General features: G+C 41.4%; 1 protein-coding gene across 7 annotated transcripts in view; it reads right to left on the bottom strand.

Moving 5' to 3' along the window:
- FGD4 (FYVE, RhoGEF and PH domain containing 4) overlaps nucleotides 1–23,380 on the bottom strand; it is a 106,272-nt gene that overhangs the window by 23,919 nt on the left and 58,973 nt on the right. For 6 of the 7 annotated variants that reach the window (XM_081024003.1, XM_081024002.1, XM_081024008.1 and 3 more), the window contains exons 2-6: nucleotides 15,709–15,870; nucleotides 9,248–9,428; nucleotides 5,536–6,013; nucleotides 2,528–2,617; nucleotides 571–716 (exon numbers count right to left, since the gene is read on the bottom strand). In XM_081024003.1, the coding sequence (XP_080880129.1) occupies nucleotides 571–716; nucleotides 2,528–2,617; nucleotides 5,536–6,013; nucleotides 9,248–9,428; nucleotides 15,709–15,870 (1,057 nt within the window). The remainder of the gene's footprint in view (nucleotides 1–570; nucleotides 717–2,527; nucleotides 2,618–5,535; nucleotides 6,014–9,247; nucleotides 9,429–15,708; nucleotides 15,871–23,380) is intronic. The other variant, XM_081024007.1, reaches the window with a different exon arrangement.

Below are 23,380 nucleotides of genomic sequence, written 5' to 3'. Positions count from 1 at the left end.
CTTTCACTTTCAGAGTTGACAAACAATGAGAAAGGAAAATATTCTTTCCCTCCCAAGGCAGGCTGCAAAAGCTGGAACTGTATTACTTAGATCATGTATAGCTGCCAGTTTTCTACATACATGCATGGTTCATCTCTCTTGATGCTCCTCTGGCTTGTGACACCCAGTATTTTTGAATAAATGTTAAGTGTGGTTGTGTATTTAAAATACCTGTTTTAAGGAAGAGGTTAAATATATCTTATACCTGGCATAGGCAAACTTGGCCCTCCAGATGTTTTGGGACTACAACTCCCATCATCCCTAGCTAACAGGACCAGTGGTCAGGGATGATGGGAATTGTAGTCCCAAAACATCTGGAGGGCCAAGTTTGCCTATGCCTGCCTTATACATTTCTGGACATCTCATGGGGAATCATTCTGTGTTCTCTGACATTTCAAGACTATTATGGATCCCAATACTACAAAAACAACTTGCCAATTTACAATAGAATCATAGAACCTCCTACAGGCACAGATAACATTCACATGGTCTTTCACAGAGTATTATCTCCCAATAATCTGCACTGCTTACCATTCTTGCATTCTTTTCTCAAGCTCTGGCAGCAAGAATTGACTGTGAAACTGATTAATGGATGAAATATTGGAAAATATTTTATTAACAACTTCAGCAGGAAATGAGCCCCTGTTAGCTTCATCCATCAATTTACAATAAAACTCCTGCAATGGATAAGAAGGGGAAAGAGAGTCAGCCACAAAACACGCATTCCTGGGCAAATAAAGCAGGCACAAGGCAAACAAAAGTTTGCAGCCAATTTGCAGCTAATTAAAAATGTCCATTTATTATAAAGACCTCCTTCCTCTTTCATAATACCACCAGAACTATCTTGCCATTAATCACACTTCCTTGCAAAAAAAGAAGCAGCAGCAAAATGAAGCAAACAGAATGATCCGCAAGTCAACATTTTACTAGTTAGGATTCTAGGCAGTCTGCTGCATCTCATTTCTTTCTCCTTTTCTGCTGCCAAGGGGCAAAGGGCTTGAGGGGGTAAGGCTCATTATGCTGACTTGAACCTGCCAGCTGAATCTTTGGCTGTAGTATGAATTTTAATTAAAGGTCTGTTTGCTTCCTACACCTTTTAATCATATTATTTGCTTAACTTGTTAGCAAAGTCGTTTCTCAGAAAACTGAAGGCAGTTGCGCATGCATTAGTGCAGCCAACAGATGTAGTAAGATGTTAGCAGTCAACAGAACCTGAGCAGCAAGCAATTTAAAGCTAATAAGAGGTGTCAAGCTTCTTCTCCAAGAAAGGTAGCTATGTAGAGCTTCCTCTGTTTCATATTCAAATGGGAAATTCAGGATAAGCCAATAAGAAAAATGGGCCTCTTTGAAGAAAGCTGAAGCTATGATCCAATGAAAGGGAGGTAAATTAACCATGCAGTGAGTGAAGATGAGGAACATTCTCAGCAGACAGGCAATATATGATGAAAAATGTGAAGGCATTGGGAACAGAAGTGTTTTATTACAATATTGGAGGGGGGGGGCGGCAGTACAGTACATTGAATCAGAACAGCAGAATCAGAGCTTGTGGGTTGTGTGACATTTACATGGCAAACAGAATATTTTTCTGTGCCACCTCCACAGAGTCCATAATTCCAACAGAAGTATGAGTAATTCCTAGTCATTTCAATTAATTCATTAGTCATAATTTAAATGGATTTTTTTTTCCATTTGTAATTTGTAAATGTCAGTAGTGACCAATGCCATATACTTTTCCTGGCCAAACTGCAGGGTGGGCGAAGAACCAAGCCTTTATTGAGTAAAGGAAAGAATTGATTTTGCATGTCTTAATGGCAATAGATCTAAAACATAGCAATAGGTTCAGGATTTTCTAAAGGTGTTGGTGGTGCTTTCTGAGATTGCTAAAAGATAGTGGGGTGGAGAAGGGCCATAGCTCAATAGAGGAGCATTTGTTCTGCATGCAATGATCCCATGTTCATCTCCAGGGAGGTCTGGAAATGTTACCTATCTGAAATGCTAGAGAGCCACTACCAGTCACTGGGGGCAATACTGAACGAGATGGACTCGTGATCTGACTCCTATGTTCCTACATCACTGCTGCAGTCCCAGTTACCATGGTCTGCGGGCAAGAGAAGAAGATACACAGAAAGAAATTGTGTAGAATGTGTGTGTGACGGTAGGAGATACATGCAAATTCATAAAGACAAAGGATGGAACTACAACTACAAGCAAGCAAACATGCAAATATTATTTTGAAGCCATCCACTGGTTAATTTAATAAGTTGATTTAGTGGTCAAAGCAGGTTTCCCTTGCTAATGTAAGAGTTTCCTCTTATATTAGCTAGAAACAGCATTTCAGAAAGAAAGAAAAGAAAGAGAGAGAGAGAGAGAAAGAAAGAAAGAAAGAAAGAAAGAGAAAGAAAGAAAGAAAGAAAGAAAGAAAGAAAGAAAGAGAAAGAAAGAAAGAGAAAGAAAGAAAGAGAAAGAAAGAAAGAAATCCCACTCTTACCTGATCCAAGAGAGCAAGTCGGCAGACGTAAGCTCTTTCTGTGTGCAAAAGCTCATTGGCAATATTGTAACATTTCTGTTCATTTGTCTCCTGGAAATGCAGACAATTTTCAGAATGAAGAAATTGCAGTATAATTACTGAATTTTTCCTGCAATTGCAGATTTTGCATTTATCAAACAAGGGTTCTCTCCCCCTTCACCCAATTCAAGTCGTAGAAAATTGGGAGGGCCAAAGTGTGAGAAACTAAGAACCTCTGCCTCCAGATTGGTAAACTAAAGACGGCTGCATTGGCTTAGATATAAACCAGGCATGAGAAGCCTTCAAAATTCTTCTAATTATTGCATTTTCTATGAATGGTTTTTCTTTCAAGCACATTAGATGCAATGTTGGATGTGTTGCTGTATCCTGCTTTCAAGCATTAAGACAGGAGTGACTAATCAATGGCCTGACAGATGTTGCTAGACTACAGCTCCCACAATCCACTGGCCAGCCTAGCTTTGGCTGATGTAGTTGTGGTACAACATCTTGTAGTCCAGCCCTTCCTTAAGGGCTCGGCACACATGGTCCTTGGCTGTGAATCCAGGAAGGCCTGCTTCCTGCCCTGCAGGCCTTTCCCCACCTGGGCTGGGAGGGTTGGGCCCTGACTAACTGAGGCTGCTGAACAGATTCTTGGGTTGGGGAATTGTTTAGGTGTGTGTGTGTGTGTGTTTTTTTGGGGGGGGGGTTGCTTCTGTTTCCGATATTAACTTTTTGTATCTTTATTTTAGATCTTATTTAGTCATGTGGAAATTGTTTAATTTGGTTGTGATTTTTTTCTATGTTTTATTTGTTGTTTATGACTTCTTTTGTTATGTTTGTAATTATGTATTTTTTTCATGTTGTAAACAGCCTTGAGCATGGTTTTAACTATGCAAAGATGGCATACAAATAAAATTATGTACATATGTATGTATGTATGTATGTACTCTGCTGTGCAAGGAAACTAGCCAGTTGAATGAGATTATGAGATTCCAGAGCACATAGGTTTAAATAACACTGCACTTAGCAGCATAAGCCTATTCTACCCATGGTAGAAGGGTAGGATATCTAAAAGTCATGAATTCTGTTTTTTCTTTCTTTCTACACAAGTTATGTAATACTTTAATTGCAAGATGGTCTATAGGAAAAACAGTATTCTCTGAACTCTCCCTAATTCTAATAGTGCCTTAAAAATAATGGCTTGTTGTGTGAGGAAACTTTTAAAAAGGGAACAATCAAGTGAAAGCAGAACATTAAGTCTAAAATTAGTCCTGGCATTTCACTAAACAAAAAACAGGGAGCATGGATTCTATATGCAGAACACTGGAAGAGGGGTCATCGGGGATACATTTCAGGCAGGAAAAAACACAGTAAGGGAGTGAAGCCAGCCAGTGAGAGATGCTGCCAAGGAAGAGTCCAGATACTGCAGGACTGCCTCCCCCCCCCCAAAAAAATCCTGAGGTTCTAGTTCTTTCCAAAGCATTCCTTTTCTTCCCTATGTTTCTAGTCCATTTTGAAAGCTGGATTTGATAGATCTGCAACTGGCCAGGAACTCAAGAGTGCTGACCAGGATTAGGGAACGCTCAACTCCAAAGAGAAGCCCACCTTATTATGATTTTTTTTTAATACAGTGGTACCTCGGGTTACATACGCTTCAGGTTACACACTCCGCTAACTCAGAAATAGCGCTTCAGGTTAAGAACTTTGCTTCAGGATAAGAACAGAAATCGTGCTCCGGCGGCGCGCTGGCAGCAGCAGGCCCTATTAGCTAAAGTGGTGCTTCAGGTTAAGAACAGTTTCAGGTTAAGAACGGACCTCCGGAACGAATTAAGTACTTAACCCGAGGTACCACTGTACTCCGTACAAATCACAGCAGGATATCACAGCATGGAATAATGAATATCACAGCAGCTGCCATTCTTCTGCTTTACTCTTTTTGTATTACAGAATGTCCAAACACTCCTTGCTACTTATGTCTGTTGGGTGCCCTTTACCCATTGTAGCCCCTCTGAGGGAGACCATGGGTGTGTCATTTCCCAGTGCGCTGAGAATTCCAGGGAAAGGACCCACAGGAATGACCCTGTCCATAAGGTCACAGACTATTAAACTAAATGTTACAGCTGAACTATGGCAATAACCCACAGAAAAACTGCTCCCACTGGGGTGTTGCAACATGTAAAGGCCACATGTTATAACATTAGTTCATCATCCAGAAGGTGAGAAGGCTCATACTGAACGGCTTCCTTCCGTTACCTTCTCCAGGTGTGTGCCCATTTACTTCCTGTATGTTCTTGTACTACCACCCTGTTGTCTCTGCCTTTTCCTGTAAATTACTGTCAACACCCTTTTCATAACTGGTATGTCCTTCCTGCAATCGTTGGCATTTGGCTCGTTTTACTAATGAGGACACTCATAAAGAGGAAAAGAACTGTTCCAGCTATTCTGCTGAATGTAAAAGCCCTTCAGTGTCCGAGACCACACTGTGTAGACTGAAGTGTCCACACAATCAGGAAGTCTGTGTTCAGAGCCAGAACCTTCCTTTGCAGGAAGGCCCTCCAGGCAATCTCCCTCAACAGCTTCCATATCCAAGAGATACCACTGGTATTGCCTCTTTGATCTACATCTATAATATGGATTCCTTCACAGCTTTTGCCTTGTATAAATGGAATGTGGTCTCTAACAGAAACTGACAAAAGATACATAGATTTTGTGTTGGTGTGCGTATATTGTATCTATGTTAAAAAGGGGAAGATACTTAAAATTTCAGTCGTTTCAAGGCAGTCTAGTTAAGTGTATTGTTGAATTTCTTCGTTCCTTTGATATACTGTTCAAGCTGTAGAGTGGTCTAAAAAGCATTAGGGATACAGCTATCAGATTTGAATGCAAATACAAATGGTCTGTATGGCCTTCAGAGGCCTATATATTTCAATAATGCAGAAGGTACATTTTGTTTTTATAGCCTACATTTCTTTGTAAACTGCTTGCCTTACCTTTGTCTCCACATGCGAGTCTTGCTTATTGTGCTCCTCAATCTGTTTGTTCTTTGTATTGGTAATCATTTCTACACTTTCTTTTCCCGATGGAAATAACGTGTTCACACTTGGAGTCTGGCAACAGCTATTGATTGTTTGCCCTTTGCAGGCTGCTGTAGTTTGCAATGCGTCTGTACTAATGTTCTCTCGTTCTCCATTTACCAAGCTGCTGTCAAATGATGCATTTTGAATGGCCCTACTCGCATTATGAACCGGCAATGTGCTGTCCCTGCAGTCCAACTGGTTCTGTGCTACTTCTCCATTGGCTGTGCGATTCTGTACATCCTGAGAGTGATCTGTACTATATCCCTGCTTCTGTAGTGGGTGTTGGGTGAGGAATTTTGGCTGAGGTGCTGGTGCTGGCCCATGCTTTCCTTGAGATTTAGCAACATTTAGAACAGAGGATTCTTTCTTCAGCTCACTAGGAATGGATGGGCTAAAGAGAGTAAAAGACAGCGGAAACTAATTCATATTACATGAACCATTTGTGTGAACAGAACACCCTTCCTATCCTCTTTGCAAAAAACAAAAAACAAAAGCAGTATCAGTAGAGCAATGTTAAACAAAGTTGAGTCAAAAATTTGCACAGAGAATGGTGAGCATTGTTTCAGAGGCCAAGAATGGCTACAATCCTATTCACGCTTACTTAGGACTTGCTTGGTAAAACTTGTGGCTAAACCCCATTGAAGTCAACATACTACAGTCAGTGCTGTTTGCTGCTTACTAAGGCTTACATCACATGCGTTTTTTAAGACTGGGTGCAGCTAAAACAAACACAAAGTGGCCAGGATTTCTACAACTAATAAAGGTAAAGGTAAAGGTGAGAGCATCTGAACTTTTCCTGCGTCCACTGCTCTTCTCCCAGCCAACTGATTCCCCATATCAGAGCTCAGGTTGGAGAAAATGATATTGGGAATGAAGCCAAGCATCATCCCACTCTCTACTTTGCTACATTGCACACAAATATGACTATTAAAAACACAACATTCTTCGACATGAAATGAAGCCTTACTGCACTTCTTCCCACCGTATACTTCAATGTTCCCTTGCTACCTACATTAAACATACATCAATAGATCTTGCTGAAGCACTGAATTATTTTCTTGGATTTTTCTCTATGGATTATTATGAACACATTGAAAAAGAACACAAAGCCTTGCATTGTTTGCTCTGTCAGGCAGTGACTCTCCAAAGTCTCAAGCCGATGTCTTTCCCAGCACCTGTTACCTAACCCTTTTTATGGGAGAGGACAAGGATTGAACCTTGAACCTTCTGCATACAAAGTGTGTGCTCTTCCACTGTGCACTGGCCTCTCCCCATATAAGTGTTTGTTTACCTTACATTGTTATTCTGTATTTTTTCATCAGGGTCAGAAATTGGAGAGGTGGGGTGAAGGGAGGCGATAGTTACAGAACAAACATCATAAAGTCTACTTTTTCAAATTCAGGGTTAGAGAAGCAGATGTTGCTCAGCTACAACTCACATCAACCCTGATCACTGGCCGTGATAGCTGGGACTGATGGGAGGTGGAGTTCAACAGCACCTGGAGCACTGAAGTTTCCTAGCCCTACATTACACAAACTGCCAATGTAGCAATGCCCCAACCTTTGCCCTAATGTTTGCCCAAGCTTTGTTATTTTCTTTTGGCATGTGCCTTCACCGTTCCTCCAAACTCCACTTTATTTATTCCATTGCGATTGTTCAGAGTGAGACTGTATGCACCACTGATGTTCTATTCCTCACCTTTTCGAACATGCAAACCATTTTAAAGTGATCATTGTGAAAGGATCACCTTTCCCCTTTCCACCAAAGTATTTTGAGTGTTATCTCTTCCCACACCAGCCATGTTCCCTCTCCTTGCACCTGGGCTCACTCCCTCACTGCAGCTCTCTTCCTTGAAATCCTACCACCTTGCATAAAAGCCCACGCTTACCTCTCATTTTTCCTCCTTCAACATACCACTTCAGCTGGATTTTTTAAAAAAACGAAATTTTTTTGCTGTGTACTTTGGCAGCTCCCTGAACACTGCTATGCTTTGCTTTCTTCCTTGGTTCATTTTTAGCACCTGGAGCATCCACTCAAAGATTATCCACCAAGTTGCATACCTCTCTTCTTTTTTTAGCATAACCTAGCAACACTCCATACTTCAGAACAGAGCCCACCTCCACAGGTACACCATCTTCTTCTCACAGCCAGCTTTTGTGTGTGTGGCATGCATAAGGCACAGTCGCTGGTACCTGCAGCCATTCTGCTCCAAGCAAGCCAGTACCTGGGTGAGAGACCACCTGCGAAGCTTGGATGCTGCAGGCAAGGCATGTCACCTTTTTATCCCCTGCCAGCTGCCTAAGCAAGCTGGCTGGGGATAAAATGGCTTAGAAGCTAAGGGTCCAAAGGGCTACTGGTCCTGTTGGGAGGATACTGGTCCGAATGACTCATATTCACACTAGTTTTAAGGATTGTAACTTTAAGAACTGGTACCTGGGAGTAGATTCCCAGTAAAATTTAAAAGTCTGTTCCGGGTTATTGAAGCAGTATATGATAAAAGCAATTCTGTTATGGTTACTTTTTGAATACTTTTTTTTACACTAGTTTACAAACTAAGATTTACAATCTGATACAAATCGTACCACATCCTGTTTCTGAATCTTTCTATAATAATGTACAGTGGTACCTCAGTTTACGAACTTAATCCGTTCCGGAAGTCCGTTCTTAAACCAAAACCGTTCTTAAGCCAAGGCACACTTGCCCTAATGAGGCCTCCCGCTGCCGGTGCCCTTCCACCGTTCGGCTTCCATTCTTAGACCGAGGTAAAGTTCACAAACCGGGACACTACTTCCGGTTTTGCGGAGTTCATAAACCGAATCGTTCGTAAACAGGGCTGTTCTTAAACCAAGGTACCAGTGTACAGTAAACACACAACTGATACACATTTAACTTGTGCGCATTCAGCTTTACGAGCTTGACAAAAAATTATATATAAAGGGGGTGGGCATCCAGGGGAAAAGACTTTGCCAATTCCACCTTCCACTGTACCCAATGTGTTTTGACTATACATAATTTTGGCTTTAGGCGCAATCCTCAGAACATAACCCACATCTCAGTTGTGAAATCCCGCTTCACAAATATTGATAACTGTTCTGGTATTTTAAATATGGTTATGGGTGCCATAACTGATATGGGTGTTGTTTATATAATAATCGATCCTCATTGTCATGGGAAATCAAATCTGGACAACTGTTTGAGTTTGAGTGTTTAATGGAGCAGAAGCATGAGTGACAGCAGCCAAGTGTGGTGGCATGGTGGACGGAATCAGAGTGAGTGACAGATGGAGAGTGTGGAGTAAGACTGTAAGAGAGTTAGACTGCCCTATCTAAAGGAACGGAATGCAAGCCTTTGACATCCATAACCAATATATAGACCCATTTATTTGACTAGCAAGAAGATACTTGGTGTGCAGAATGAACGAGTTGGCCCAATATAAAGGAGAGACTAAGGAATAATATATAGCCTTAAGAAACATATCAGCTTCCCAATTTTGCATTTCACTAGATTGAACGCAACCATCTATCTATGCTGTAAAAGTGGAGCACACACAATTTCCTCATTCATTGTCACTTATGCTTCTTTTAACCTGTACCCTTTTGAATAAAAATGAAACAAACTTGTTTACCTGCCTCCTTCAAAATGACTGATGAGATCAGACACTTTACTAGTTTTTTCTTTAGATACGCAAGAAGAGGTAGGTGTAACTTCCTCCATTCTTGGCTTCGTAGAATGTAAAGCTTTATGCCTGGGGGTTTGGTGGGCAATGGATGACTGTGAATTCTGCAGATGTAATGGCTTTGGAGGCACTGTGAAGAAAAAGGAACATACTATACTGTATTTTGCATTCGGAGGCATTTCATATATCAAAGCTGTTCAACACTGTGACTCCCAGAAAGGCCTATGGGATTCTTAAAACCCTTTCCAAAACCACCAGATTTCCCAGATTACGGTTTTTTGATTTTCAGGAAAGCTCTGCTATTATTATAAACACAAAAACTGTACTCTGTACTCCCTGCCAAACTCTACTCTTTTCAGTGCCTGCCCAGATATGTAGAAGGTTTACATGTGTTTTAAGACATTTTTAGCTGATCACTGATTTTAATTATTATTTAAATGTTTTTAATAGCTCTTTTTGCTGGTAATTTTATTGTTTCATTCTTTCTGTAAACTGGTTTGTGGGTGTTTTTGTTGTTTTATGTATCAAGTGATATATAAATTGTATGTAAATAAATACAGGCAACTCCTCACTTGTGCGTGATCAGCACGTGCGCTCCCATTGACACACATGCTGTTTTCAGCACTGAAAGGGGACGAGGTGGAACAGGGAGATCCCAGTGATGCATGGGGTGGCCAGGAACAGAACCCCTGTACAATTGGGGAGACACATGTAAATAAATGCTGTACTCTGTCTATTTTCTCTCTCTCTCTCTCTCTCTCTCACACACACACACACACACACACACACAAACTACATCATCTTAGGTACTTAAGCAAGATCTGCCTCATGTCCAGCCTCCACAACTTCATCAAGAGATGTATAACTAATGAGCACAGCAGCAAGGCTAATTCACAAAGCCCACAGATGGTTTGATACTGTAAAATACTGTTCTGGAACTTCCTACAGCTGAAGCAGCTCCAGGTTTTTGCGAGCCTTTGGGCAAGAGGTCATCGATGGACTCTCTTTGGCCCCTCCTCTTCTAGCCACAACTCCTTCCTCTTTGGCTTCTCTGACTTTGTACTAAGATGTGCCTTGTCCAACAATTTATTTCAAAATTATCTCAATGCCATGTACAAAACTCTCCCTGGCCTGCAATCCAAAATTCACCAGAGAGCAACTCCTTCTGTACATAGTACACAGGCTTGCATAAGACGATGTAAATGAATGAAGAAGACCCCACCTCAGAGCCCATCTCTGCTCTGAAATGGGAACATAGGAAGCTGTCATACAAAAACCAGACCATTGTTTTTGTCATTGTCATACAAAAACCAGACCATCTAGCTCAGCATTAACTACACTGACTGGCAGTGACACTCCAGAATTTCGGGCAAGGGACATATCCAGTCCTAGCTGCAGGTGCCAGTCCACTGAACCTGGGAATTTCTGCATACAAGGCAGATGCTCTACAGCCCTTTCCAATTTACTAGGTGACCTTAGGTAAGCCATCCTCTCAGCCTCTGCATTCTCTCAAACATTTGCAATATGAGAATTATAATAATGGCCTTACAGGACTGTTGCAAGGATAACTGAGATAATATATGCAAAACACTCTAAACATTCAATAATGGTTTTATGAATACAGTACCAAGTATTTATTCAACAGCAAGGGAAAGCACTCTGCATATGCTCAAAGGTAATTTCTAGCCTAATAAGCTCTTTCCAGGGCTGAGCAATAACTCAAAACAGACCACTCCCTTTATTTTAAACCACTTTGAGGTTTTATTACAATCAAATGGTATATAAATGTAAACCTAGAAACAGACCTACAGAAGAAAATACACCAATGGACACATTGATGGGGCATGGATTATTTGAAACTAAACACACACCAAGCACCAAGGCTCAAGCCTGAATCAGGGAGAGGAACAAGCAAAGCATATTCTACAATCCAAGAAAGTCGTGGACAAGTCTCTATCTGTTTGTCTGTCTCTCAGTGTTAGAAACTGAGCTATAAAATCTAGGAGCCAAATAGCACCTTGGCTATGGTCACCACAATGATATGTCTAGGTGCATTTTTTGTGCCTGCAAGATTATGAAGCAAATGGTCTGTGGGGAAGTACGGCACCAAAAGACACACATGTCTCTTGGTGCCGCGCTGCCACATGAATTAGCTGATTAGCGGGGCAGCGCAACACCAAAAGAGGCATATCTTATGGTGCTGTGCTGCCCAACAGACCAGCTGAGTGGTGTGGCATCGCAGCCACACAAGCTAGCCAGATGGAGATGGTAGGGGCCAAACCTGGCAACCAGATATCTCCACTTCATCACAAAAGGCCGGCTGCCTGTCGCAAAACACAACTGGCGCCCAGCCAATTTCGAATGCTGCTGCTCTCTCTCTCTTTCACGCACACAGGGGGAGAGAGTGCTTCTCAACACATCAGGGGTTATGGAATACAGATTGTAGGCTAGATACGCAGCTAGTAGAAGAAGAAAGGAATTTCCCAGCTGAAGCCACCGTCTCTCCCAAATTTATTTATTGCACTTACTGCATCACACCTTTTCCCCAAAGAGCGCAAGGTGGTATATATGGTTTTCTTCCTCCCCATTTAATCCCAACAGCAAACCTGTGAGGTGGTTAGGCTAAGAGGCAGCAAATGGCCCAAGGTTACACAGTAAGCTTCATGGCTCAGTGGGGATTTGAACCATGGTCTACCAAGTCCCTGAATTCCAAACCCAATCAAAGAGTCAAAATGTTTTTTAAAAAAAAAAACAACTGAAAGAGAGAGAGAGCAGCAAGCCAAAGGTGGTCGGTCACATGCCTTGTGTGGCAATCTCTGCAAAGTACAACTATGACCTGTGAATCTGGAACAAATGGGTATTTTCTGAGGACCAAGTTACCTGTAAGCTCATGAAAAAGTTTATGTATGCACACACAAACACATGCTCAGGACTCACAATAGCTCAAGAAAATCAGTCCAGCACGGAGAGCAAATGCACAGGATGCTAAAAAATAATTGTAACAAAAATCACAATCCCTACAAGAATCCCAGCAGGATCAAAACCAAGTGTTTCTGTCTGTAATGAAGCATCTGTAACTGACCCATCAACTCCTCCTACTCCCCATGTTAATGGAAGTCTTCTGAAAACTTAACAAAATATTATGGAGGGACAGCCATCACCACCCTGTTTTTCTTTGAACTGTTGTAATTGCTCATTATAGCTGTTTTATCTGTCAGTGTTCTTCGAATCTGCTTTGACATCCACCTGCATGCTGTTAAGAGACTGAGCTGTTTCCTACTCTGTGTTTTCTCTAGAAATGACAGGCAGATCTAGGCCAGTGAACATCAGCTAATTGCCATGAAATCGAACAGCTAGCTAACAGAGAGAGATGATAAAACGTAAGAGGGTTGGAGGAGAACTCAAAACCATCAACATGGCTGAGAAACAAGGAGGCCACAGAACAATCCTAGGAAATAAGTCTGAATGGAAGTAGCAGCAGCTTAGATGGTGTTAATGATAACAAAGCTGTGTCATACAGAAAGCATCTTGAGCAGGGTGAAGAATGTTAAAAGCAACCTTCCATTAAGCACCTAAGAGCAGCCATGTTGAATTATACCAAGGGCCCATCTGGTCTAGTATCCAGTTCTCGTGGTGGCCAACAACTTACTTTATTTAATAAACTGTTTCACAGCCTGAAACCATTGATAAGTTCAAGATAAGATAATTTATTACGGTCAAAGAACAGCTCGTATAACACAATAATGACAGTGTTCATAAAGACAAAATATACAATTGGAGCAGATTGCAGCAGTAGCTCATGAATTAAAATTGAGATATTGTGATAGGAGTTTTGTGCTCTTAGACCTAGTATCTGAAGACAGTCATCCTTGAGTAATAGCCACAGAAGGCTTTATACTCCAGTAATCTGCCTGATCTTTTAAAAGCAGTCTGCACTAGTGTTCATCACTATATAAAGGTAAAGGTACCCCTGACAACTCTAGGATTGCGCACTCATCTCGCTCTATAGGCCGAGGGAGCTGGCGTTTGTCCGCAGACAGCTTTCGGGTCATGTAACCAGCATGACTAAGCTGCTTCTGGTAAACCAGAGCAGCACACGGAAACACCGTTTACCTTCCCGCCGGAGCGGGAATTCGAACCGCCGACCTTCTGATCAGCAAGCCCTAGGCTCTGTGGTTTAGACCACAGTGCCACCCGCGTCCCTCGATCATCACTATATATTTGCTAGCAAATTCCATAGTTTATTGATGATGTGTGTGTGTGTGTGTGTGTGTGTATATATATGTGTGTGTGTGTGTATATATATATATATATATATATATATATATATATATATAGCTTTTGTCTGTCCTGAACATTGTACCATTCAGCTTCATTAGATGACTTCAGGTTCTAGTATTTTATGGGAGAGAGAAAACTTCTAATCTATTTCATCATATACACTTCTGTCATGTCCCTCCTAACTCACTATTTGTCTAAACAAAATTTCTGACTGAACACTTAAATATTAAACATATCCCATCCCATTGTTCCAAGAATTGTTAGAACAGATAGTACAGGACTGGGACGACCATTGCTTCGGCATCTACATGAGTCCATTATTTTGTGTCACTGTATTCCAAAACACCAAAGTAATAGACATACAGCAGACTGCCTATCCTAATGTTTCTCTGTTTACATGATTATGAAAGTGCAAGCTGTTCCAGGAATTTGGTTAGACAAACCATTTAGTTTTGGACCAAAAAACCCTTAAAGACTACTCTGTGTCACTTACTTTGAGGTCATGTTGAGCTGTATGCACATGTTGTTTCACCTTAGCAAACACTGTAAACACACACACACTGTGCCTTGTTTTAAAGGCCAAACAAATGCTGAAATAAGTTGGCCTACAGCCACCTACACTACCCCTAAAAACCTCTCTCTGGAGATAACATGTGATATAGGATGCTTAGGCCTACACAGCTATGGACAGCTTTCCATCCATACCATCCCACATGGTTCAGAAGGGAACCAGGGTGAGGCATTTCTATGATTCTATGATTCTATGATTTTCAAGGGGCACAATTGGCTACAGAGTGAAGAAAAAAGAAGCTTTCATTCTGTGAACTTCATTCACTTATCCATGGATCCAAGCCTTAACTCTGGTAAAGAACTAGGAAACATGCTCCAAAAACTCTTGCTCTTTTCTAATGCCCTATTTGCACCCCTGGATAGTAATAACTACCATTTTCCAGGCTAAATTTATGTAGTTGTTTGCTTCAGACAGCAGCAATATAATGTTAAAAAAAAAAAGTTAAAGCAAGTTTAAACACCACACACATTTTTTCCCCTGGATTTGTTTTCCCATGCTGGGTGGGGACTCAATAGTTATATAAAATGATACAATTGGTTTCCAGAGATTTAAAGCTGCTTTTCAGAAAGAAACCAAGTACCAACTAACACTCTACAAAACCAGGTCAGGGCCTGTTGTTTGTTGGCAGAACAGACCTGGAATAGCAAAGACATCCTTTGAATATTTCCCACTCCATTCAGGGCAGACCTTTGACTGAACAAACATACGGAATAAAGAAAATGCCCTAAGCTTTCCTCAATTAGCAAGTTGGAGGAATTGTCTTTATGGCAAATAGGCCTGCAGTGCCATCTGAAGATGGTTCAGAAACTTCAGCTGGTGCAGAATTCAGAGGCCAGGTTGCTCACCAGAGCAAGACGGTTTGAGCATATTACACCAATCCTGGTCTGACTGCACTGGCTACCAATTAGTTTCTGGGCCCAATTTAAAGTGCTGGTTTTGACCATCTCTTTGCATATGAACCTACCTGGACCCTGAGATGGGGTCCTCCTTCATGTGCCTCCTCCTCAAGAGGTCCAGAGGGTGGCAACGCGTGAACTGACCATCTCTGCAGTGGCTCCCCATCTACGGAACGCTCTCCCCAGGGAAGTTCACCTGGTGCCTTCATTATACACCTTTAGGCGCCAGACAAAAATGTTCCTTTTTAACCAGGCCTTTGGTTGATTTGATTGGCATCCTATGCCCTTTTAAAATGTGGTGGGGGTTTTGGGGGGACGTTATTGGGTTGTTTATATTTTTATTTTGTATTTTGTGGTTTTATATTTTGATTTTATTCTGTGAACTGCCCTGAGACTTCCAGGTATAGGGCGGTATATAAATAAAATAATAATAATAATAATAATAATAATAATAATAATAATAAATAAATAATGACAAGAATTGTATCCATCCCTTGCTATTTTCACCACAATGCATCCACAATCTCACAAAACCTGATCAGTTAGTGTGTGAGAGTGAGCCATTTTATTTGTGCCACAAAATACTGCATATTTGGGGAAGGTACTTGACTTGGTGGCCTCCGAGAGTCAACAGCTGGTCACAGATATGAGCTGCTACTGACCTTGTGGTTTTGGAATTGAAACTGGCTGTGGAGATGGCTTCTCTGGTACGATTCCATTTATTTTCTGAGCCACCTCATTGCCAATGTTTGGCTCATACAGTCTAGTTGTGCTGCTCGTCGTGCACAGTGGAGTTATGAAGATCTTTGGACATGTGCTGCCACCTGGAAGGAGAAAAGGCAACTGTGAACATGACTGAACATATGGACTTCCTTGCTAGCTCATATAAGGAAGATGGGAATAAATTCTGTTCCGTGTTAATAGCAGAGTTCAGAGTGGTTTGTCTCCTCTTACAATATGGAGCAGCAACTTGGAAAACCTGGGTAAGCCTAACTTCTGCATGCACTTTTAGGAGAGTGCACAGTGGAATTTGAAACTATGCATGGTATTGGAGAGCCCAATACTCAAAAAGGCTGGTGATTTTTCATTTGTACAGCAAGCTGGGAAAACGTTCAAAATTTCCAGTTGTGGCTGTAATGTGTTTGTTATAATTACGCAAGAGCAAATTAATCTCAGCTTCTACCACATCAAAAAAGTGTGTTAAAAGACAGCCTTGGGAATTGGGCTGCTTGTTTATCCTTGTGTCCACTATACCTAATAGTCACATTGCCCAGTGGTTTTACAGGCCATAAGTATGATTGCCAGACAAGTCTCAATTTCCACTGACTCTGGAGACCTTTTCTTGAAGGCAACTTTCATAGTAAAAGCTCTGCATTAAGTAGCTGGGGAATGATACTCCACAGCCATGAAAATATTTAATCAGAATTGGCCATCCATAGAGGAATCATGGGATTCTTTCACAGTAAACAAGTTAAATATAAAACCCAGTTTTATATTAATTTCTCTTAACTGGTCCTTCAACATCTTACCATTGGTCATTTGGGCGAATTTTGTATCTGCTACCCTTTAACCACAAATTGGTTTTTTTTCTTTCTTCATAAAGTACTAAACACCATATCAGTAATGAGAGACATTTTTCTGCATTATTTTTTTCAGCAGTAGTTTTTGAAAAGATTAGGCTGTTTGCCTTGATTTAGACTTTTTACTCTTGAATAAGGGGGCGGGTGGCGCCGTGGTCTAAATCAGTGAATCTCTTGGGCTTGCCAATTGGCAGTTCGAGTCCGCATGATGGGGTGAGCTCCCATCGCTCTCTCCTAGCTCCTGCCAACCTAGCAGTTTGAAAGCAGACCAGCGTAAATAGATAAATAGGTACAGCTGTGGCGGGAAGATAAATGGCATTTCTGTGCACTCTGGCACTCGCCATGGTGTCCCGTTGCACCAGAAGCGGTTTAGTCATGCTAGCCACATGACCCAGAAAGCTGTCTGCAGACAAGTGCTGGCTCCCTTGGCCTGAAAGCAAGATAAGCGCCGCACCCCATAGCAAAGTTTGACTGGACTTAACCACCCAGGGGTTCTTTCTTTACCTTTACCCTTGAATACTTATTTCTTGATGCCCACTGCTAAAAGAATAGAATATCTTTTACAGAGTTACTCCAGATTTTTGAATAGTTTATTGTTCTTTCCGTTTGACTGGGCTATTTGACTTCACATGGGGTTAGCATTTTAGGTCAACCCTTTTGCTGCTTCATCTATGGATTTGTCGTCTCAACAGTATACTTTAACTACATTAAGGCATTATACACATTTGATTTTGGTCCTGCTATTCTTGAATACTGTGTAAATATTTAATCATTTTTTTAAAAACAAACAAACATGCTAGTAGGACAGGTTAGAATTTTGTGTTATTTTGTTGTACTGCCAAGGAAGACCATTTGGACAGAAACATTTCCAGTTTTTATATGCATTTTCATTAATTTCTTATTTTAATTTTTCAGTATTTGATTCATAACTAATATTTGATATATGTCAGTGCTGGGCATATTCTATTATGCTTAGTTGAGTCACATTACATATTTTAATTTTTGGTTTTAAAACTGTTTTGGTCTCTGTTTGCAGCATTAGACTTCAACAGGGATTTTTCCTACAAAGAAGGAATAATACTGTATCTATTCCAAATATGAACATTTATTTTCAGAACTGAACCACGATAATTGGTTCTTTATATATTTTAAATGTATAAGAAAATGAAGCTTGTGTTGTATAAACTCGGGGAAAATATTTTGGCAAAATGCAGAAAATTCATTTGAGATTTCACCTTGTGACTTTACATAACCACAAAGTTATCAGGTCTAAGTTTGCACAATTTCAAGTATCTCAGCATTTTCTACCTCTTTAAATTTGTGCTGCCTTAAAATGTTAAAATGAGCAGAAATGTTCAAGGTTAGTATATAGAGGGCTGCATTTGTTTTGCTGTGATTTAATAGACAAGGCAGAATTTATGGCACTGTAGCTATCAAATAATTTAGAAGTCACCAATAAGAATTACACTTCTTATTACACTATCAATAGTCACTGTCAGTTCACAAGGACAATTTACAGATTTAAATGCCCCCTTTGTACATCCTTAGCTTTGTGTATTTTCCAAGACACACCAATTCATATTTTGACTACTTTAGCCAAAAACTTTCTACTGTCTCTGTTCCACCCCAGAGCTGCACATGACAATTTTGCTTAGGCTTTACACTGCAAGACAGAAAACAATTACATCAGTTCAGCTAAGGGAATGTCTTTGGCTAGATGAACAATATTAAGGAGAACTTCATTTAAAAGAAAAGTGTTCCAAAATTCTGTAAGATATTAGGAAAAATATGACACAAATGCAGCTGCAAAAACAATAGATGGGCACTGTCATGTGATGCTCTGAGAGAACAGCTGCAGAATTTGGCTACCTGTACTTAACAAGAGGCCAGCACAATATGTAGAATGAATTTTCTAATAGTGACATCAGGAAATGTGACATAGAGGACAATATGGGTTGGAACCTTAAGCTATGTTAGGCAGCAGTAGCTACTAAAATTTAATGGACTGGATTGTGTTATTTATAACTTAAGATAATTTAAAAAAGAAAACCCTTATACCAACATTAGAAAGACATGCGCAAGGAAAACGAAATGTTGAATAAACCATTGTGAGAATGGAAATCCTGCACTGACGTAGTCACAAGTAAAACACCATTGTTAATAACTCCTTTTTGGAAAGGAAGAGAGGAAAGGATCAATTTGAGTGACAAAACTGTGGTGTACATCATCTGTATGAATGCAGCCTCTCTCATTTAGGGTTTGTATGCAGACTCTCTCATTTAGGGTTTGTATTTACAATGCCAATTTTGCAGTATAAGGATGGACATTACTCCAAGTGCCACTTCCCAAACTAAAACAGTATACCATAAACCCTTCCCTTCAGTGCTTCAGACACATTTTGCAATTTAACAGGTTTCTGCTGAAGCAACCAACACAAAAACGCTTAATTGCATGTATGGATCTTCCTGTACTGTATAGGCTTGTAAATCACTCTGTCTGCAGAGGACCACTTCAAACTTCAAAGTGCTCTCGTTAGAAAGTACAGTATGACAGAAAGAGCTTTCTTTTGGGCATTTTGCTTTACTTAGGCCACCTCAACTAAAGTTTGTGAAGTTGCTCAGGAGGGGATGTGGGGCAGGTCAAGGGATTTCCAGTGGGAAGTGAAAGTTTAATACTGAGGAACTCTGAATGCAAATCAGCAGGAACTAGTTTCCTAATGTATAATTTTTATCCCAAACACTAAGTAATAACAACAACAACAAAATTCCTTCCAGTGCACGAAAGCTCATACCAATAATAAACTTAGTTGGTCTCTAAGGTGCTACTGGAAGGAATTTTTGTTTGTTTGTTTCAGCTATGGCAGACCAACACGGCTACCTACCTGTAACTAGAACTAAATAATAAGAACAGGTTTTCCCAGAATATTCTAAATGGGGGGGGGGGAATCAGCGGCGTAGCGTGGGTTGTCAGCACCCGGGGCAAGGCAAGTAATTTGTGCCCCCTAACCCGGGGCAAGGCAAGTAATTTGCGCCCCCCTGCACCCCCCACGCTACGCCACTGGAGAGAATTGTTACAAAATGTGAAACAAACTGCACTTACTTTAGAAAGTGTTGTTTCCTTCCAAATTTGCATACCAATCTTGCCACAGAAATTATCTGGGCCTCCCGTGGCAATGATGGCTCTAGAAGTGCCCCTGAACTACCATGTACTTGTTAATTCAGAAGGAAGTGCAATCTTATCCAAAATCTGTGAACTTCCCAACCTCCTGATCTAGGAACTGCTCACCTACAGAGTTTCCATCTCATCTTTGCAAAATAATTGATAAAAGTGAGAACTGTGAAGGAGATCATTAGGAAAGGCATGGGACAGGACTCTGAATGGATAGCAAAGACACACAGAAGTCAACTGTTATTAAAGTGCTATTTAAATAAATAAATAAATAAATAAATGGTTTTGCTATAAAGTATGACTTCTATCTGCAGAAAAATTATAACTAACCTTTAACTGATTCGGAAAAGTGAGATGCTTTGAGATGATAAAAATGTTACTATTAAAAGGGTCAGTCTTTAAACTTCTAGTGTGTGTGTGAGCTTTCTGTGGCATCCTGTTTCTAAAAATACTGACCTAGTGGCTTTACTCGATTTCCTCACAATAAAGAGCATTTGCTTTCTTCATTCTTGAAAAACATTTTTAAAAATATAGACTTGTTAAATATATAAATTAGTTGACTGTGTGCACAATCTTTAATGCATGATCTTTAGTATGCAGTACTGGAAATTTATGTAATAATTCAATGGAATTTAACAACCCTGAACTATGATCCCCATCCTATGGCTCCTATTTCTTCTGAAGGAGGAGTGCCTGGAACTCAATCTCAGTCACATAACTATTTTTGGCTGGTGTTTTTCTACAGAAGAATCATGGTAGTTAATTTTAAACATGAATGTTAGCCCTAAAGCTGAATAGCGAATTCATTTTCTGGTTTGGTTAAAGAGCAAGGTCCAGGAATGCTTTAATAACAGAGCAGCAATTTCACTGTACTTATGTGACAATCTCTTTATGCAGTATTGCTTATTTCACAGCACACTTGCCAAGCTTAACAGCCACTAGCTTATACAATACAGAAGGAAAATGAACAGCCAATCCTTCTTGCATGTTCACATGAAGAATCTACCTGGATGTCTCATCAACACTCCTGCACTTCCTGTTTCTGCCTTGAAAATAATAATATTTTTTATTATTTATACCCTGTCCATCTGGCTGGGTTTCCCAGTTCCCTTGATTGAGATGGATGGATGGATGGATTTCTATACTGCTTAATATATTTAAAATATCTTTAAGCAGTGTGCAGAAAACTGAAGCAACAACAGACAACTTAAACAGAGTATTACAAAAATGCACAGTTACACCATCCCTGTCACCCACAAAAGTCTCACTCTAGACTTGCTTTTTATGGGCAGGCCCAAAGTAGACAGTACTTCCTCAGGCTGTCCACAGTTCCAGGTACAGCAGGTTTGTTGAGTTTCCCAGGGGGTCCAAAGAATGGGAAGATGGGGGCCCTCCATCTCTCAGCTTTTTCTTCACCCTCTGCCCTCTCCTCCTCCTCCAGCTGCTCTTTACGTGCAAAGTTCAAGCCAAGAGAGTCCTGCTCTATGAAGTTGGTCACCTATAACATTTCTTTATATCTACTAAACCCACCAGTACAGGCCTCAGTATTATAGTAACTCAGAAAGCTCTCCAATATAAATTTGATGTTAAAAACATTCATTTATATTCATTAACTGAATGAAAAGCTTGAGCTAATCTTACAGGTCAGTGCTCTGAGCAGTTGAACTTAGCTATGTATTAGTTGCATCAAAATAATTGGATTATCTTTGTCTGCAACTGAGATAAATAAAACACAACATGGCTGAAGAAGTTAGGAAACAACCGTGACCACAAAGACTCCCAAATGTAACCATTAGTTTTAGGAAAGTTGGGCAAATACAATGCATACTGTGATGGGACGATGAGCTGCTTGTGTGTAAAATCCTAGTCCCTCAGAGTTTGGTCAAGTTTGCAAACCTCTGTCTGTAACGGAGCCCCTTAAACATGGCTCCGTCAGTCGCTGGCAGATTCCGACAGTGGTTGCTTTCGGAATCGCTTCCAACATAAAAGCTCCTTAACGGAAACACGTCTTCTGGACTCTCTGCGTGACAGTTTCCGGCGAGGAGTGGGTGTCCCTACAGGAGGTCCTGAAACCTCCCCACTGTTTTCGCTGGAAGTGTCTCTGAGCCATCCCTCCAGCTCCCTTTCCCTCAGCTCAGCTCCTCTCCCCCTACTGGTTCCCTCTTCAGCTGCTGAGTCTCTCCCAACCTGTGTGAGCCCTTTCACTTCCCTTCCTTCCGATGGCAGTTCCCTGACATCCACCTCCCCTCCAGGGCCCCCTTCATCCCCTCTCGCCCCCTCCTCTACGGGCGGTGAGGAGGCAAAACCCCGGAATGAACTTCCTTCATCTTCCGATGTCCCGAACACTTCTCTCCACCTGTTGCGGTTCCTGGTCTCGAAGTACTCCTCCTCCTCAGAGTCCATCTCCCCTTCCCCTTCCGATTCCGAGAATCCTTCCAACTCCTCCTCCTCATCGGTGGTCCCAAAGTATTCCCTCCGGAACCTCTCCACAGGCTGAGGTTTCCTTGGGAACCTTTGATGGAACGTTTCTATCAATACCTCGTCATTGATATCTTCTGCCATTACCCAAGTGTTTTCTGACTCCGGTTCTCCTTCCCACGCTACCAAATACTCCACCTGATCCCCCTTCCATCTGGCGTCGAGGATTTCTGCCACATGGCTGCTGCATTCCCTTTCTTCTATGACCGGTCCCCGAGTGGCCATCCCTTCTCGTCCCCCCTCATACGGTGACAGTAACGACCTGTGAAATACTGGGTGCAGTTTCATGTGGTTGGGTAACCGGAGCCTGAAAGCCACTGGGTTGACCTGTTGAATGACCTCAAAGGGACCCAATCTCCTGGGTCTTAATTTCTTACAACCTCCTTTGAACGGCAACCCTTGGGTTGACAGCCACACCCTATCTCCCACCCTTATGGTTTCACCTTCCCTTCGGTTCTTGTCTGCCTGCCTCTTGTATTCTTCCTTCGCCCTTTCTAAGTTGAGTTGGAGCTGACGATGGATTGCTTCCATTTCTTCTACAAAATGCTCGGCTGCCGGGACACCCCATCTCTCCCCTTCTCCCCCTGGGAAAGCCCTGGGATGACACCCATAATTAGCCAAGAAGGGGCTCATCCCTGTGGACACATTCTCGGCATTGTTGTAGGCAAATTCCGCCAGCGCCAACTTTTCTACCCAGTCATTCTCTCTGTCATTGACATAACACCTCAGGTATTGCTGGAGGACCCCGTTTGCTCTTTCCGCCTGCCCGTTGGTTTCAGGGTGCCGGGCAGTCGAAAAGTTGACCTCCACCTGCAGTAAGCTCATGAGCTTCCTCCAGAACCTGGAAGTAAATTGTTTTCCTCGGTCTGAGACCACCCTCAATGGCACCCCGTGCAACCTAAAAATGTGTTCTACAAATAACTTCTCTGTCTCTTCCGCCGTGACTGCATGCGAGCAGGCTACAAAGTGGCACATCTTTGTTAGTAGGTCTACCACCACCATGATGGCTGTTTTCCCCTTGGACTTCGGCAGATCAGTCATAAAATCTATCGACACTGCCTCCCAAGGTCGTTCTGGGGTTGGTAAGGGTTCTAATAGCCCCGCCGGT

The sequence above is a fragment of the Podarcis pityusensis genome (genome assembly GCF_964106645.2).
Source record: "Podarcis pityusensis genome assembly, chromosome: 10".
In the NCBI taxonomy this organism is placed as follows: domain Eukaryota; kingdom Metazoa; phylum Chordata; class Lepidosauria; order Squamata; family Lacertidae; genus Podarcis; species Podarcis pityusensis.
This window is presented reverse-complemented; position numbering and strand designations above follow the sequence as displayed.